Here is a 20286-nt window from a genome sequence, read left to right on the forward strand (position 1 = left end):
TTAGGCATCTCTTTTATTTATCACCCGAGTCTATTTATTTTTAGGTAGCTATTGACGGATAATAACAAAAAATATATATTAAATACAACAAATTAATTAAATTGAAGTCTTGTTATGTTAGTGATTATGGTTGAAATTCGACGGGCGGGCAAAACCGAGTTCAATAAAAAAATAGGTTAATAATACACTTGATTCGTACTCTTGACAGAACGTAAGGAGCCCCGGATAATTCCTTCGATTTCCGTTTTCCTTGACGGAATATGAATCGAGAAAATAACAGTTAGTATTATCTTGTCTATTAAAATAGCTCAGTAATTTATTCACGTTTCCGCTTCTTGAATGTTTTCCCGGTCGTTCTGTAATTAAATATTATAAATATTCTAATTAATGTTTAATATTATAAATTTAATATTAATATAAATAATTTATCGGAATCGGTTTGGTCACAGGAGTTCCACGAACAAGGTTATCGTCAGGTTATCAACGTAGATTATAATGAACACGTACTAAATGTAGGTCTTATAATAATGTTTCGTAAAAAAACAGGTCGTATTTAATACATATTTTCTTAAACCTTCGCGTGCGTGAAGCCAGAGCGACTCTTGTTTTAGATCCCGATTATAGGTAGGTACATCGTAAATTGGCTTAGTTTCAGGTACTCAAAACTTGTAAAGAATTATTTATTTTGGTCCACCATTACCGTTGCGTGTATAGACGAAGGGCATAATTGATAATAATTAATTTGTAAGGTTTCATCTTATCTATAAATAATGTTAGACTTGTTTAGAATTGAATAGATTTTAAATGTTAGTTTTCAACGATACTATTATAATACATTAGTTCAATTTTGTCTGTACATTAATAATCGTATAAGCTCAATGAGTCTTTAGGATGATTTCATTCAGTGTGGTCAATTTCTAAACTCAGAAACCCAATGAAATTCTCGTCGGATCTTCTTAATGAGTAGCGATTCCGATCCGGTGGTAGATTCTACGAAGCACTGCTCTGCTAGGACTAGTGTTAGCAAATTCTATTATATAATTTTATTTTTTTCAATTCTTACGAAACAGTTAATTTATATAATTGATAACGTTGTGATAAAAGGAAACACTTTAATATGAAAAGTGCTGTTTGTTATGAATGAGAATATTTTTTAATTATTTGTTTTTTTATCTAAATTATATTTGAAAATAGCTCTACTGAAAATAATTACCGGTGAGTCTTAATTTTAGGTACACTTCATTACGAAATCTATTCGGTTTAATTAAAACTACAAAATATATAACATATTTTATATGGTATATATTTATATGGTATAAACAGTATTATAATACAAATGAAAAGTGTGGCAGTAATGGTTTAAAACGTTTGCATGAAATATTAATAAAGTAAATTCAAATTCAGAATTTCTTCGAAAATAAATTTACCTACCGCGAAATAAAAAAAAATCGATTCAAAATTATATTTATTATCGATACTTCTTGCAAACGCCACGAGACGTGTCGTGTCCAGTGGCATGTTAGCTCCGAGTTGCTGGACCGTGAGTGTCTCTGGAACCGGTAGTTAAAAGCTAATGCGAATTTAATGTAACCGATATCGATTCACTTTGCTTCTTACCGAGTTATCGACAGCTTTGCGAATAAATGTTTTATTTAACCTTCTTTTTTTGCAGCACTAATTCTTTTGTACTTTTCCTTTTTATTTTAGGCTCGTGTACTGATGGTACGTAATGGAGTAATATTTTAGATTTTAATTGACTTTTTTTATTTTATATCTAGGTGTTGTTTTTAGAAGAAAGCCATAGTGACAAATGACGGTAAGTCGCAAGTTACATGAAAAGACTGCGAGTAAATCGTTTTCATTGACCAGACGATCAGATGAGCTCGTAACCTCAAAGCTAATCGAAGCTCATTCGCGTTGGACTGTTTTAACTACACTAAACATATTATCCAGTACTTCTAATTAGGAAGGAAAGAAGGCAGTGACCTATTCATGCAGTCGAATAATAAGTCCCATAATCGCACTTAACTTCAGCTTCGTGAGTTCATTTGCTCGTTTATCGTAATAGTTCATCAATAAAACATTCTTCTTGCAGTTCTTCTTAAAAAATAGATTTGGAAACAGAATAATCTAGAGCCACTACATCATCATTTATTAAATTTACAGCTCCGAATAATGTTTTGGATTGTAAGGCGTTTGATGAAATTGTGTTTATCTTTCAAAACCGGTCGATTTTGTTTCGAGGTGCCATCGTGATGCTGCCGCCTGCGGTTTCTACTTCATCATCATAAGGTATCATTAGCAGATTTTCATGTGTTTATAGGCGTTTTTTTTTGTTTAAATCGTTTTGAAAATTTTCATTTAGGTTTTGTGGCGGCAACGCGACATCTCCGTTTGTCACTTTCGAAGGTAAGTAAACAAAAAAAAACATATTACGTATTGAACTTTTATTTGGAAGATTTTTTGTTTTTTTGTTGTTTTAACAGATCTTATGAATGTTGTAAATGACTACCAATACATTTGAGTAATCTTCATAAATCAGAAGGACACGAGGAAATCAGTCGAGGCTTCTTGCAAAAATCGCTTTTTTTAGTATGTGTGTGTATTTCCAAATATAAACTTTTTAGATCATAGGTCTAAATGAAATGAAAATTTGATAAAAAAATTGTAGAATTATTATTGACAAACATAACTATGAACTGCCATTAAAAAAGAAGCTTGAAAGATCTGTCAACGAAGAAATCAGAGTGCATTCAAAAATACACACATTATGAACACAGTGTCTCCATTTTTAATGTCGGTTAAAGTAACAATAAAAAAGTATTCTGCGTATGGTTCTTCAATTTGCATGTTAATGTCCACGTTCCGAGTCAATTTGGATGTATTTAGCCAGAATTTAACGTACATGTATTTCGCGGAAAATTGCTTTTGAGCATTATTCCTTCTTTGTCGAAGTCGTTTATAAAGACGCACTAGGTTGGTATCTACTTAAAAACAATTGGTAGGTACTTGCCAGAAGAAATGCACCTTAGTATCGTTGCGTTATTAGAGCAGGCCACGACCCTCGGCACTGAGGATTATCGATGCAAGGAGGAAAGATCCTAGCGACTATACGAAGGCATAAATGCTTGTAATTGCGGTCTTCCAAGTCGGTTGTTAGTCGGAATTTTTTTATTTTTTTGTTGCTTAGGTTGGTGGACGAGCTCACATTTACAATGTAAATGCGCCACTCACCTTGAGATATAAGTTCTAAGGTCTCAGTATAGTTACAACGGCTGCCCCTACTCTTCAAGCCGAAACGCATTACTGCTTACGGCAGAAATAGGCAGGGTGGTTGTCAGGGTCGTCGTGGTTGCGTTGACAACGTACATGCAGAAGTAAGTGCTTGGGGCGCCCATGTTCCCGACGATTATCTTCCTGGTGATGCGCTTATGGCAATCTGAGCGCACTTTAAAGCCTGGTTTCGCAATTAATTCACTGTGGTTCAGGGCCCGATTGAATGTGGTCGAAATAATACCTGCTAATGTACCGTACTCAGTGTAGTTCTGTCGGGGAAACAAAACGTGGCCACTGACATTCCATTTGGAACGGTCCAGTTGTATTAAAAGCGAGTCGTTGTTGACATAAGATTGCTGCACCGCATTGCTTCGCCCGCTAATACGCTGCACACACATCGGTGTTTCTCGACAATTTAGCGCTCCGTATTGCGTCTAATTTGTTTGCCAGCGGCGGCCCTTTAATGTGGGGCTCCGGCGCCTTCAAAGGGACCTCCTTTGTTTCTGCAATTACATTCCACCCTAAAAACGTTTAGAGTTACGTAACACATGTCTTTATTCGTTTTCCTGTGTCTAACCGTTCGTTTGTTCTAAGTGGTGCTTTTAGGTACCACAAGCACCGGTCACCGTCCTCGTCGAGCCCGTCGCTTGTGACGAAGGGCTCGACGAGCGAATTAACCCATAGACACAGCCCACTGAGTTCCTCGCCGGATCTTCTCAGTGGGTTGCGTTTCCGATCCGGTGGTAGATTCTGCGAAGCATTGCTCTTGCTAGAGTCAGTGTTAGCATCGCTCCAGTTTGAACCCCTTGAGCTCACCTACTAGTTAAGGTTACGCTGAAATAGCCTCTCAAGGCTCTCAGTTTAGATAGGAAAAGAAAAAAGTTCTAAGTTAGGTATTATTATTACGTGATTTTGCTAGGTTTCATCTCTAAACATAAATTGTTTGTTTTATAATATAATATCGATTAATCTGTTTCCTGTTAAAGTTTCAACGAGACTTCAGTTTCGATTGGCAGACACGAGAGTTTCAACAACAAACTTGCAATCTTTAATAGTCAAATGATAAGTGTATTCAAAAAATTACATAATGAGGAACGCGACGCGGGATTAGAAACTTCAGATCTCTCATTTATGAGGTGCGCAATGTTATTTATTATAGCTAAGTTAGGAATGCACTCGACATAATAATATTATTATCATAAACGCAAAACTATTATAATTTTAATGTATTGATGAAATGAATGATCTACGAACGGTATTAATGCATATAATTGGCAGTACAAATATCATTTATTTAAATATTAACAATTATATTAATAAATTTAATAATAAATATTATTTATCATTTCTTAGTAATTTACCTTATAAATTCTTTTAGAATTTTAAATCATTTATTAATATACGTTGAAATGAATTATTTTCCTCCTTATTTCATTTATGGATTCAATGAGCTATAAAAAAATTGAATTGTTAACAATTGTCTGTATGTACCTATTTTACAGTTTTTGAATCGATTAAAACAGTTCTGAGGTAGAACAGTTCTTAAATGCTCTAAAGGGTGAGTGAGAGGGGTGACTTTATCCCTTTCCCGCAACGCAACGGTTGCTAAAGAGTTGGTACTGCTCTTGTAAACGTTGACGTCATTATACAAAATAATGTGCTCTCTGTTAAGCTCGAAATTTTACTAATATAACTTGCGTATTCCTGAGAACACGTTACTGATTATATGTACGTTTTAATTCTCTTAAAACAACATTTATTGGTGGTAGGACCTCTTGTGAGCAGTATAGCGTTTCGGTTTTGAAGGGTGGGGCAGCCGTTGTAACTATACTTGAGACCTTAGAAATTATATCTCAACGTGGTTGGCGCACTTACGTTGTAGATGTCTATGGGCTCCAGTAACCACTTAGCACCAGGTGGGCTGTGAGCTTGTCCACGCATCTAAGCAATAAAAAAAACAGAATCGGTCAATACGCCGACTCTAATAATGACACGCTCCTGACTTGTAAGCATTGTACTTAACTTCGTGTCGTAGTCTGGAGAATCGGCTCCTGTATTATTTTACCTCAATGAAAACACATGCTAATACAGTACAGCACTGCGCGATTCCGGATCCTACGCACACAATGGAAAGCAGTCGACGTCGCCCAAAGCACGTCATTTCGGATCCTCCTGATCCACTAACGGTGCTTTTAGGTACCTCAAACACCGGTCATCGTTCTCGTCGAATCCGTCGCTTGCGATGAAAGGCTCGACGTGTAAATTAAGCCACAGACACAAACCACTGAGTTTCTCGTCGGGTCTTCTCAGTGGGTCGCGTTTCCGATCCGGTGGTAGACTCTGCGAAGCACGAGACTTGTTAGGGTTCGTGTTAGCAACGTCGTCAGGTTTGAGCCCCGTGAGCTCACCTACTAGTTAAGGTTACGCTGAAGTAGCCTCTCAGGGCTATCAGCTTAGGTAGGAAAAAAAACTGCTCGAGATTTAACAAGGGTAGGCTTGCCTATTTCTGCCACGAAGTAGCAATGCGTTCCACTGTGAATGCTGGGCAGCCATTGACCTAAGAAGGTGGGTGGCGGCATTTACGTTGTCAATGTCTATAAACTCCTGTAACCATTTAGCACCGGATAGTCCATAAGCTCGTTCATCCATCTAAGCAATGTATAAATAAAAACATTAAAATGAACTTAAACATATTTGTTAACAAAAGTGTTTTTCTTATTATGATGCATTATAGCAAAAATGTAAAATATTGCACAAAAAACACCTCTTTTAATTTAATCGGTAATATATCGCATTAAGATAATTATCATATTACATAATACACTAAGCTAGGTCCCAAAACACTCATAATAATCTTGTTTCTGTTATAATTGAATTAAATTGTTTGTCCGCGAGCTGGAAGCATTAAGCCGAAAGAAATTCCTTATATTCAGTTGGCAATTTAATAAGGTAGCCAAGTAAGGATGTCGTATAAAATATTCATATAGAATTCACAGGTTCGAGGAGATCTTGTATAATAAAGCGGGCATGCTTTTTATCATGGTACCGAGGTATGTCGATCGCGCCTGAGCGCCAGATACCGTGAGCCGCATAAATTTTCCCCTACCAATTATACGATACGAAGGCCAAAGGACCCTCCCTCCGACCTCCGAATATTGATCGAGATGTTTTTCGAACGAAATCCCTCGTCGCCATTTTGTGCAGATAAAGCCTTTTTGCTTTTATTTTTTTGTCTCGTTTTGTTCGGCGTGTACTCGGACGTAGTGCGGCACTTGCGCGAAAACGTTTGCCTTAAAAAAAAAACTTCAGTCCGACTTTATACGTCAATAGGATTTTTTTGGTTGAAATATACGTACAAAATTTTATAAGCAAAGGATATGTATAAACCAATTCTGTCCAACCATTAAATGTTCTATACTTATTGTTTTTTGTGCATTAAAATGAATTTCAGAATTCTTGAAAGCCGGCTATTAAGTTTATATCGGAACGCCAATAAAACCATAAAGACTTGTTATGGAGTAGCTGTGGCGAACTGGCCTCCGACCCGAGTCTTTGATTCAAACAAAAATAAATAAGGGGTTCCGAAAAGAAGCAAAAAAAAAAAACCAAGATTTATGTCTTTCGTTTCTTTGAACTATTCACTGATCCTAATTGATTATCAAATACGAAATTGAGCTTTGATTCCATAACAATAGAGTCCACGAGCGATTAATGTGAAGGAAAATTCAAAGGCTTTCGTTTGAAAGGCCTTAGCTACCGGCTACTGAACATGGTGGCTTGAATACGTTTTATGAATAGGCTTTTGAATGGTCTCGCTGTTAGCGCGCTGAAAATAAACAGTATCGGTTTTAATGTAGATTACGTGTAAATGTTGAAGCGGCTCAGGAAAGATAATGTTAACGTGGAATATTTTCAACCAAGGTCATGTTTGCTACTAGCATATAGTTTCACATTAGCGACTGACGCGTTAATTTCCCGGCCATTTTCATCATCTTTTAAATCTAATTTATTTTTGGTTGTTTTCGCTGGACAAACCAACTGGTTTTCAGTAGTTTTCGGAGTCCTTACGTAAACCTTAACGTGATGAGGTCCGCTTGAGAACCGAGATCGAAATTTCAGTTGTATTGAGCTGTATTGAGCTACGTATCAAACCCAAACAATGGACGATATTGCGGCAGTGAAATAATGCTAATTATACGCATGGGCTCTCACGGCAGTCCCTAGCATCAAGTCATCAGAAACAGTTCATATGAACAATGATAGGCAACATCCATTGACTACAACGCTAATTCATTGTCCTGTTAAACTCGACGGATTTATCACTTTCCATTTTAAATATTTTGAAAAATTATATACAGGGTGTTGTTACCTACATTCGCTGCCGAAATGGAAACGAAGTAGGTAGTTAAAAATAATAGCTGATCTAATTTAAGAAAACAGTCATAAATGGATTGACAGTCTAAAGGATTGAACTCATTTAAATTATAATTCCAACTACCCTGCTTAAGCATGTTTGATTCGTGGCGGAAACAGCCAGGATAGTGGTGGAATCTCTCACAGCAGGCCTATCAGATCCTACTTAATAAACACTTTAATACACGACGCGACTTCTTCGTTGGGAGACTTATTTCTTCATTAGTTCACGCACACATGCTTGCAGCACGTTTAAATAGAAACTGTGCTACCTGAGACAGCATTTGAAATTTGGTATAATCTTATCACTTAAGACGAATACATGTGTTGCTTACCAGACCGGAGACGAGCGATATTTCATGAACCTCCGACATAGCGCATAGAGATCGGTGTTCAAAAATCATAGTTTTGACGACAGCATATTGCATTAGAAAATTGGCAATATCTAAATACGAAAGTATTCCAAACGTGTGAAATAATAAAACGGTAATAAATACGAGATTAAGCCGTAAAAGTATAAACGATTTAATTACGAAAAACTAATTGCATTGCCTGCGGACGGCGACACGTTAACAACTGCCAATTCTGATTGTATCGTAGATTTTTAGCCGGCAAATTGTATAACAGATACGCTAATAACATGTTAACAACGAAACGAGCTATTCAAGTCGTCGTTAATTTAACAATGAATGCGCAAAATGACATTACTACATACAAAGTATTAAATAAATGTAGAAAATGTGTGACAAACATTGCAAACAGGTGCGCGCCCTGCGCTGCGTCTAATTGCCCGCGGCGCCTCGCAGTAATATATAGTGACGCTGTCACACAAGTCCCGACGCGGGCGCATTTAGAACAAACTGCACCATATTTCTCTCCTTGCGTCCGCAATTACGTGATTTGTCACTCGCTTCGTTTCAATTTTTTTTTTTTCATTCTCGTACACCATCTGAAAAATGGGCTGGGTTCAAGCAGCGCGCTCGTAATTAGTCGATTGAAAAAGTGCCTTTCCCTGTTCTCGTTATTGTTGCGATCAATCCGTTATAAAACGCTACCGTGTGTTTTTAATTTACACGATTAATTTTATCGACGTTTTATTAATCAGTTCGACTTCCACGCGAAGATCAAGGCTTCTCCACTCACCAGTACTCGGAGAATTTATCTTAATAATTTTAATTGTGTGAACGACTGTACATTCGCCGTCTCTATTTATAACGAAACGTATTCCGCCCGCACTATCTCTAAAATTATCAACGGGTTTTATTTTATAAACGTTTTCATGCCTTGACTTCAAACACTATAAAGATGCTTCTTAACGGCACACAAATAATGGTGACAACTGCGACGCGGTTCCAACCCCCGCAATTAGTATCGGATGGTCACACCTCGACATTCGGCCCGATATAATTTTACTTTCTAAGTACATTTTCTGACAATAATAAACGGGAGTAGTTTACCCGAAATCGTGCTTTAGCGTTGAGGATGTAAAAGCGCTTATCGCTCATTCGCGTTTACAAAGATCACAATCAAACGGTCCAGTAATTAGTACGGGCGCATCGTTCTAAGACGGTCGGTTGGGCAGATAATTTCCGCCGTACCTTCAAAAGGCGACCATTTGTCATTCGGTCGCGCGAACTCACGTCGAGCGGACGTGTCGCGTCGCCCTCCTAATTTATTCATATATTATTTATTTAAGGAAAACGGGGCTATTAATCACATCTCTAGATTTTTTATTTACACATGCGCGGAATACTTGAGCGCCTTTGATCGTATTCTGTTTAAATATTTATTAGGGTCTCCTTTACGTGAGGTTTCAAGTTAGGATACCGTTGGTTGCTTTTAAATAGGGACTGTTTTGTTTGTTTAATATTTTTTAAGTACGTTTATTGCCTACGTAAACAGCTTCTATCAATTACAAGGTTTTATTGGGTGCGTACTTTAAGTGCTCATATTTAATCAAATGATGTACAATTATAATTTTCGGGTTTCGTTAATGAGGCCCTTAATTAATTGTTTTTCTCGTTTTGTGCTCCCTTAATTGTATTGATCGTATTTTTACGATTCCACCTTTCATTAAAATGTGCTAATTGAGAGAGTAGTTAGGGCGTCTAAGGAGAAAGGCGTAATTTATTTTTAATTATCGTTTTGTTGCCGCATAGAGTAATTCGGGTGCTTTATTCATTAGCTAATATTTGATTGTATTTATTTAGAGTGTAAAACTAGTAGTGTTTCGTGTAAAATAATAGTTATATTGATGTGTTTAAAATATTCAAGATGTGCTTTCACAGTGCTCCACTATTTTTGCAACGTTACAAATGGACGAAAATCACTCGCGCACTGAAATAATAGGGCCGTTCCTGAACCAGACTTATGTTATTTATCTGTGAAACCGACCGACATTATTTGGTTGTTAGTCCAATTAATGGAAACGAAAAATCGTTTCCGATTAATATCCCTATTAAATGACGGACGATTTTTTTCGTAAAATAATCCGAAAGTGCGGAGATACGGTTTTTTTTATTTTTATTATTTCGATTTCGGAACGCAATATGTAATTAAATTGTATTTATCATTGATTGCGTAAAAAATGTAATAGCATATTTCTTTAACAGATACAAAAAAGCATTTTCAAGCAAAATCTGAAGGTGTGCTAGCGTAGACTAAAATAAACGCCTTTGTAGACGCACTTCGGTCACTGACTAATGCTGTCTAGCGGCGACTGATAGTCAAAGATAGGAATCATTGGCTAACAGTACAAAGCAGAAACGAATGTAGTAGCTGCGTTTGTAAGAATTTGACTTGTGGAAGTATGCGTGCTTTTTTTCAATTCTTGTTTTTGAAACTACTTTAAAAATCCTATGTCTAGTTTTTTTGCCTATTGTTAGAAAATACTTACCAATTTAAAAGCTTTGCGGTTGGTTAAGCTATCTTAGTGTAAGTCTCCTTTGGATATCCCTGCTCTTAGCTCTAGTTGTGACCTAGACTGCTTCAGTATTATTATATTTGCATAAATTCTGCTTTTTGAGCTTTTTGTCTGCATCATCTTATTTTTTATGTGTTATGTTATACATAGCATGGATAGCATAGTCGCTAGTGCAATATTTTGTAACAATTCAACGAGTTAATAATGCAATAACAGAAACTATTAAAACACTGAGGGAATAGATAACCATAGTACATACTATCGTTATTTAGGTAAGGATTTAAATTGCTAGCGTAATACATAGTCAGAATTATTTTTCGCGGCTACAGTACAAATCTTACATTTTACCTACAGTAAGTTTTAAGAGGTTGTTGTTGCCCATGGATATTACCGAAGACAGCGTCAAACCGCATACCACTGATAATAATCTCATTGGTACATTTTCTTTCATGAATATTTTCCTTAGTGTGTTCGAGGTTACATTTCTCTCATATAACTGGAAACTCCAAATAGCAACAACAAATCTAAGATTTTCATACGATAAGTGAACGTAGCGTTCGGGAGGATTGGGCTACGTTAGTAAAAATCAAATCACAATTTAATTTTGTTATGTTAGATAATTACATACTTTATAAAATATTCTTCGTAATGTTTTTCCGGTGTAGCCCCAAGGTTCACTTTCATGCTTAAGCTCCTCGACTTTGCGCGGTCTTCGGCATCCTCCTGGGTGAGGTCATTCTCCTCCATAACCGCCTTTACCACATCCAACCAGCTTTTGTTGAGCCTACCGCGGGATCTTGGACCCGGTACGTAGAGATTGAGCCACCTATTTCCGACGTAGTCTGGGGCCCTGCGGCTTATATTATATACTTCATATATGTAATATAATTGAAGGTATTAAAAAAATATATATTCCGAATATACCTTTTCGCGTAGATTCATTTGAAGACGTTAACGAATTGCTGTAGATTTCGTTTTATTGAATTGTCAAATACATATGTGTACACTCACAACACAATTTAGTCTCAACACGAACGCTCGCGTTTCAATAATAATTCAAACAAAGAAATCAAAGAAGTGAATTTGTCAAGACATGTACATCTGCTACTGAAAAACGTGTTTACAACAAGGGTGTCTGCTGAAATATATTCAATCTTAACGCGTACAGAACAGAGCGTGTTATCGTTTGTAACGTTTGACATGAATCGGTTATAAATGACTTGTTTAATGAGGTGCCGCTTGCGAACTTAGTTTATAGTCTGTGCGCAAACTGGGTTAGGTTCAAACAAAATTCATACATTAATTTTATTTAATACGAAAATTATGTATTAAAGTTTTTATTGTACAATTTTATTGTAGAACGATTGTGTTATTAAAAAATACAGCAATCATTTGGTTACGTTACAATTCGAAGACACGATTTAAATGTTAGGTATACATTATTTATCTCGGTCTCGTATGATTCATATACATAATTATCATATAAAAATATTTAAAAGTTTTCATTTACTAAATGTTTCTTTGAGCATTATTAAGCTTTTCATGTAAATCAGCCCGTGAGCTATTTCTCAATCACGCTCTGTTCTGTTCTACAAGCAATATTATTGTATGTTTCTCTTGATCTTTGTATCGTGCGATAGTGACAGAAGTATTGTGTGTTTGGTATATATAATTTTCGGTACTTTTCTTTCTGGTAGTGACGCGTCTTATTCCGATCCAGTGGCAGACGTACTGTTCTTGTTAGGGCCAGCGTTTGCGTACTCTCTTAGGTTGAGTCCTGTGAGCTCACATAACAGACATAGCTTAAATGAAATAGCCCCTTTGGCTATCAGCGAAAAGGTAGGGAATAAAATGACGCATCTAACAGCCCAATCCATGTATTTGTTTGTTTGGTCTTCCTATTTGAGTTTCCTATGACCCAGAGATGGTCAACAGTGTTTCGTCATCGCGTTCGGTCTTGGGTTAAGCGTGGTTGAGCTTTGCTTCGGGCCAGATTATATTTAAACAAAATACTATTATTGCACAACGAATACGGCCTCAGATGTAACTACAACGGAATTATCTCATTATCTCGACAATATTCGACCTTGAAATTTTTTTATGTAACTATATATTAGTTATAATCGTTCGTAAGTCGCCTATTTGATTAGCGATGCATAGTAAAAAGTCACACCTAAGGTATGATTCCGAACTACGCTGCACGCAGCAATGCTACCGCAGCAGTGTTGTCGCGGCACTGTGGCGCATCAGTGTCGCCCTACCGCCGCGACAGTCCAACACATTCACGTAGGTACTTTTGCTGCGGCGGCAGACGCCTCACTGCTAGGCAGTGACAGGCAGGCTAGGCAGCACCTTATTGGTAGCACTGCGGCAACACTGCTTGTTGCCGAGTTCGGAATCACACCTTAAACGTGTCTTACATTCCTTATTTGAACTACATAATACATGCGTATACTATATTTAATTTCTTACCTTATCCGTTGAAACATCCATCTATCGTGATGTGTTTTTATTATAACTTACTTTTATTACGAAGCAACGTAAGAAGTTATCTTTTAAAATACTATTCACGATATGACAATGAAACAGCTGATTATGGAATAATTTTCATTAGAACATAAACAATGAATTTAAGTAGGCAATTTACTTCAAGAAACGTCAACATAATTAAAAAATAACGTTCTATAGAAATGGTGGATTGTGAGAATACCTTTTTGTGCTTTTTTTTATTGCTTAGATGGGTGGGCGAGTTTACAACCCACCTGATGTTAAGTGGTTACTGGAGCCCATTGACATCTACAATGTAAATGTGCCACTCACCTTGAGATATAAGTTCTAAGATCTCAGTAGAGTTACAACGGCTGCCCTACCCTTCAAACCGAAACGCATTACTGCTTTACGGCAGAAATAGGCAGGGGGTGGGACCTACCCGTGCGGACTCACAAGAGGTCCTACCACCAGTAAACAATGCTTCCAATGAGGTTGAGGTGATGCGCTGTTTTTTTTTTTTTGGTGCGGTTAAACAGTTGACATACTAGTCGGGTTGGGTAAATAGGATCGATTATGGGTTAGTAAGAACACTTTTGGTATATTCCTTCTTGAGGTACAACAATTTTTAATACCTTTCCAGTACTTCTTGTGGTGTTACATTATAATAAAAACTCTTTTGTTTCATAAAAACTCGTTGTGTAAACGTTTTTTGTTGTTTGGGGTCCGGTACTATTTTCATTAAATTTAATCTTTTTTTTCACAAACAAATTAGGGTTGTCTTTAATCGAAATTCCGATTGCCATCAATATCAGCCGATCGTCATCCATTTCTTTTCGACCGTTATAAGTAAAAATATTCTATGGAACCACATCATAAATGTCTCTAACGGGTGAGACGAGTGACGAACGAGCCTAGAAAAACAACATCAGTATTTGTAAATAGAGATCGTTGGTTCCAAATTCGGGCCACCGCGACGCTGTTATCAGCAGGAGACAGTCGCGGACGTGCTACCATCAATCGTGCTGTTGACTGTCCGACGTTCATTTTTCATTCAGACGAACGGTACCATTGTTTTTAATTTTTGAAACGAGTCGTGTTCGAGTTTCGATTTTGTTCATTTTTTTATTCTAATCATTCATATGCAACGTAATTTCTAATTGGAGGGATCGGCTTACATTTGTAGAGATTCCATTTTTAAAATTAATTTGTTGTAATTTTAACGTAGGTATATTAAAAACTGTGCCTTTTGAAGAATATGAAAATACCAGTCAGGTTACCAGTGGTTACGTAATGAACGCAACGAACCTTAACGATTTGAATTAAAGTAGTTCAAAGTGTTCTATAATAAATATACACTATCAAGCGAAATATTTTTTTGTTTGTTATTCATTATCGATACAAACTCAATCGAATTGAACTCGTGGCAGCTTTATTAAAATCGATTCTAGAATACTCATCGTGATTTCATAGTAGCGGTAGAATATTTCGGTGACGTTGTCTTTAACATCAGTGTGTGCCATGAATTTATGAACTTGTAAAAAACGTAGGCGTTTCTTAGTAAATTAGTTTAAACACTAACTTGATCGGTTTTAAAGAAACTGAAGAGTAGTTTTTTTTAATGTGCCGCTTATTGATGAGGCATTCAAAAATATTCTCAAACAAAATTCTAGGAAAAAATCACAAAAATTTGCGACAAAAACAGCTGGCGCAATGACGCACGAACATAACCGAACTGAATAGTACATAAGTGCGTCAACGTCACCCTTTATCTCAAAGGGACATACTTCACTAGATCACCATATAAGTTCATCTTGAATTCATATTGATAGCCTCATTAAAATGCGAACCGAGCCCAATGATGCAGTTGTGCCCTTGTTTATTTGTGCTACCGTCAAGATGTTGGCCAGAAAAACAGGCGTCTAAATTTGGAGTAGGAGAGTGGTAGCGGCCATGACGCGGGGGGCGGGGCCACACTGCGAGCGCGTGCGATTGGACGCGATTCGCACGTCTTGGCTCTCGAGAACTTTGCACGTAACATGTTCGCGTCTCGCGCGCATATATCAGATTCGACTATAATAGTTGTCTCGGGCGATCCTAAATATTGTGCTCGTTATTTCGTAAACAACTCGGGCAATGTGTTAAGTTACTGAATTGCGATTCCGCAGATATCCAGAATTGTTTGGACGGCGACCCGCTGTGAGAGCAAGGAGACGGAATGTAAGTGCACGGGCAGCCCACGGCGACTCCTTACGCTCGACCGCCGGCGCTCAGCTGGATAATTTCGATAATTACAGATTAAATCTGCATTCTGGAACGCAACCCACATCAGCGTACGAGGAACGCTTTCACGCTCTTCGCCAAATGAAGCGCGTCGTGCAGATATTCAAGGAGGATGGAGCTTCCGCGTCCCGATGTCGCCGCGGGGCCAAACCACAGAGCCGCGAGCCGGCGACCGCCGCACAATTTAATGTTTCTTTTTTGTCCCGCCGCGCTATGCGACTCGTATTTCTCGTTATGGCGAATCCACTTTTTCGTATGGCTGGCGACAATTCGATGAACTTTATTTCGTGAGCCGACACCAATAATGATTTTTTGTTCGCAGGTATGGTTCCAGAACGCGCGGGCGAAATGGCGGCGCATGGTCACGAAACAGGAGAACAAGATGTCGGACAAGTGCTCACCGGACGGCTCGCTCGAGATGGACATGTACCACGGACCCATGGGCTCCATCCAGTCGTTGCCCCCGCACAGCCCGCCGTACAGTGTGATGGGAGGCCCGCCCAGTCCCAACTCCATGGAGTGTCCATAGCCTCTGTTCTGCGCCCTATGAGCGCATCCGTCAATGAGAACAGTGCCGACGATTCATTCCGAGATATTCCCGTGTCCTGTAGAAAATTAATACGATCTTTCTTTAGTGGTGAAATATTCAAAATATTCAAAATATAAATGAAATGTAGTGAGTTCCTTATATTAGCCCAAGCAAGTGACAGATAATGAATACGCTGCAGCGGCGTCTTGTGCAACAATCAACAACAAGCCGGCTACCTAACGATTAGGTACACTAGGCTATGTGTATAATATTACGAACGTCTAATATTTAATGTATTTTATTTAGTTGAATCTCAAATTTTGTTCGTTCCTGCATTGTAATTAGTGGCACATTGTAAGCGTGTAATAACAATAATAATTACTCGTCCCATTGTCAATTTAATTGGCTGAGTCGGAATTCTGAACATATTTTACTGATTTCAAGAAAAACCTTAGAAGTTAGTTATTATTATAATATGATAAATTTGAAAATTAACTATGTTTTTTATGTTTATCTTGTTCACAAAAACTGAAACTTGAAATTTCACGGACGATAATTATTAATTTAATTGAACTGTAAAAATCTCGAACCTTGAATCTCAACTATGTTGGGTGCTTTTAAAAAGAAGAAAAAAAAAACGTTTATGTACATATAACAAATTAGTTACAGCTAGATGAAAGATATTTTAAGGCACCTTCCGTTGTAATATTCGCAAGACATGTTTAAAACATCAATCTGTACAGCGTGTCGTGTTTATTCTAATAATTAACTAAGGCCTGGGAAGATGACCCTCCGAAATGATTGAAAATGAAAAAAATCAACATCACTAATACGTTTTTGTTTTTAAGCTTTACATTTTGAAAAATGTCAAAACTCCGCTAAATACAAATTCGTTATTTCATACTCCCACATTCACAAACCACGATCACAATTTTATAAACGTTAAATAATTATGTATATTTCGGTTCATCGAACCAAAACGGTTGAGAATTTTTTTTTTTATTAATATATACTATTTATTTATTACATATTTAAAGAAAATAGTTAAGTTAGTTGTAAGATGTAGATGTTTAAATTCAAACTTTTCCATAGTTTAATCAACTATTAGATGTAACATATTTTATAGGGATTGATCGCTGAGTGAGAGTTACTAATGGGAATTCAGTTTGGTTTGGTTATTTAAGCCAAACGACATATATCTAAACATCTCCGTTATTAAAAAGAAACAGTAAGAAATGCTAGTTACTAGATTTTAAATGTATTTTGTAATGTCCGTATAACACGGAAATGAACAACGAAAAATTACACGACTCTATGTTTATGGATGTATTTATTCAACAAAGACCAAGCATTATTATTTTTATAAAAAATGGAACGTTCCATTCTAATCACGATATTTTTGGAACACAGAGTTCAATGGATTATAACATATATTTAATTGTGAATTGCAAAAGTTTATGTCAAAATAGTTTGGTTACTTTTTGTTTAAATACATTCAAAATGCATACTTAATGCGGTCAACGACTAGATAATATAATTTAAGGGTTTATAATTATTCCGGTTAAGCACAAAGTTAGTTCCTTTTTGTATAGATATGTAACAATAAATTTACTGCAATAATATCGAAATGTAGTGAATATGGGGTTAGCAGATATTATTTCGGCATCGTGAGAGGTGCGCATTCGCAAGCCGCGAGCGCCCACTGAAAAAATCTGTGACGAAAATTATTTTAATCTGTTAAATAAAAATATTTCAACTATCATTTTTTTTTCTTTTCATTTCATTTCTCAATTAATTTTATGTATATATATTTTTTTATTGCTTAGATGTGTGGACGAGCTCACAGCCCACCTGGTGTTAAGTGGTTACTGGAGCCCATAAGCATCTACAATGTAAATACGCCACCCACCCCGAGACATAAGTTCCAAGGTCCCAGCATAATTACAACGGCTACCCCGCCCTTCAAGCGGAAACGCATTGCTGCTTCACGGCAGAAGTAGGCAGGGTGGTGGTACCTGCCCGTGCGGACTCACAAGAGGTCATACCACCAGTATATATATGTTTTGTCTTCTTCGACATTGAAATCGGCCGTTAGTAAAAAATTACACAGCGCCCCAAAATGAATAAAATCCTTTTGTTGTTGACATGTTTATGTTTCTATGATATTTACGTTTTAGAGAAATCAGATGTGCCAAGAGTTTCATACTTGGTCTTCAGTATCATACGGGCTACCAGAGCTTATCACAATAATAGAAATACTACAACTAGCATTGAGTTATTAGGCCAAAGCCTCAATTGTTTAACGGCTGTACTCCCTATAAAATGGAACCCGGGATTGCTTTGACCAGATAGTGCTCGTATTAATAATAGCACCTTAATGGTAATACTCGTATTAATAATAGCACCTTAATGGGGCGGTTTAATTCTAAAATATTCTGAAAGATAATACAATACGACACAATATAAAAACACTGTATTGCACTTATCGGTGGTAGGACCTTAATTTGTGAGTCTGCACGGGTAGTCCACCCCGCCTATTTCTGCCGTGAAGCAGTAATACGTTTCGGTTTGAAGCATGGGGCAGCCGTTGTAACTATACTGAGACCTTAGAACTTATATCTCAAGGTGGGTGGCGCATTTACGTTTCCTTCTTCAAACGAGGTTTGCGGAGAGTACTCAACGGTAGGCAGCGGCTTGGCTCTGCCCCTAGCATTGCAGAGGTCCATGGGCGACGGTAGCCACTCACCATCATGGGGGCCGTATGCTCGTCTGCCTACAAGGACAAGAAAAAAAGATGTCTATAGGCTCCAGTAACCACTTAACACCAGGTGGGCTGTGAGCTCGTCAAACCAAATAAGCATTAAAAAAAAAACTTAAGTACACCAAAATAAACACAATGTATGGAAAAAGCAAATGAGAAAAAAATTACTTATAAATTGAGTACAATTGGCGAACTTATCGCCGAAAACAATCACTTACAGTCAACCTTTGGATGAAAATGATTTTGAAAATAGGAGGAGAGGCAGGCGTTATCTAATGAAAAAAAAAATAGGTAAAAATTTAATACTGTTAAATTAGTTAGATTCACATGACATAACCACATAATTAGACGCGGAAACTTTTTTTCAGGCAGTAAGTAAGATAATTATAATGAATATAATTTTGGAGGACAGCGTTTCAAGATATTCTTGACTCGATTCGATAATGTTCCTTTGCAACAAAAAAACCCATTACCGAAGCAGAGATGATTCTCACTACAGTACAGTATGCCGTTTTCCCTTCGGTATTTTTGAAGCCTAATATTCTTATTAGGTTTAGTGTTGCCATTTGAATGACCACTCTCTAATATCTTACCCTCACTACATACTACTCTACCTACTCCTCTTATCAAAAACCGATCAGACTATTTTAAGGACGCTTAAACTACGAGCACACAGTCACAGTGAATACGATTATGAATTTATTCAGCAATAGCTAAAGATAATTGAAACGGATGCTGTGAAACCGATGAAAATCACGTTTATCTTGATCGGAAATAAAATATTCATCGATTATATTTCATAAGCGTATAGATTACACGTGATTAGCAAAACGTGTGCCGTCTATAATGAGTATTCAGTTATTAAAGTATAATTGATTGTTAGATTACCTGCGGGAGTGCATTGATGGTAGCATCATGGAGATATTTGCTATTGACGTCCTTATTAGGAGGTGCCTGCAGCCCTAGGAGTAGGCTTACGGACCCTGGTAACCGTACTCGTCGAATTCGTCAAAGAGTTCGACGTGAAAACTAGCCCATATATCAACCCACTGAGTTTCTCGCCGAATCTTTTCAGCAGCTCGCGATTTCGATCCAGTAGTAGATACATTCGCGAAGCAACTGCACTTAAGCTGTTAGGTATCTTTCGAAGGCGCTCGCACAGCTGTTCCCAAATCCAGCCCCAGTTGAGCCCATCCTCGACCTCCTGTCCTGATGAAACTGGAAAGGCTTTCGGACTATCAGAAATTCTCCATTTAAAAAAAAAGATGTCTGGGTGTACAAGTAAGTTATACTACGAAATTGGTGTTAGCTTCCGATACAAGCGTGCATTAACAGTACTATGATCAGTGGGTCGCGTTTCCGACCCGGTGGTAGATTCTGCGAAGCACTGTTCACGGGGCTCAAACCGGGAGTGTTGCTAACACTGGCTCTAACAAGAGTATTGCTTTGCAGAATCTACCACCGGATCGGAAACGCGACCCACTGAGAAGATCCGGCGAGAAACTCAGTGGTCTGTGTCTATGGAGGGGTCGGGCTGCGGTTTTACTATAGAATTAAGAATCTCCTAACATCTAATAAGAAGGCCTCGCATCCCAAGGAAGGGTGCAGTATTCA

The 20286-nt window shown here is 37.5% G+C and overlaps 1 protein-coding gene across 2 annotated transcripts in view; it reads left to right on the forward strand.

Moving 5' to 3' along the window:
• Bmap-A (apterous A) overlaps nucleotides 1–17673 on the forward strand; it is a 133935-nt gene extending 116262 nt beyond the window's left edge. Inside the window, exon 5 of one of the 2 annotated variants that reach the window (XM_028178283.2) lies at nucleotides 15705–17673. In XM_028178283.2, coding sequence (XP_028034084.2) covers nucleotides 15705–16048 — 344 coding nt within the window. In that variant the 3' untranslated portion in view covers nucleotides 16049–17673. The remainder of the gene's footprint in view (nucleotides 1–15704) is intronic. The other variant, XM_028178274.2, reaches the window with a different exon arrangement.
• Nucleotides 17674–20286: the final 2613 nt, after the last annotated feature.

The sequence above is a fragment of the Bombyx mandarina genome, chromosome 01, assembly GCF_030267445.1.
Source record: "Bombyx mandarina strain Sakado chromosome 01, ASM3026744v2".
Taxonomy (NCBI): Eukaryota; Metazoa; Arthropoda; class Insecta; order Lepidoptera; family Bombycidae; genus Bombyx; species Bombyx mandarina.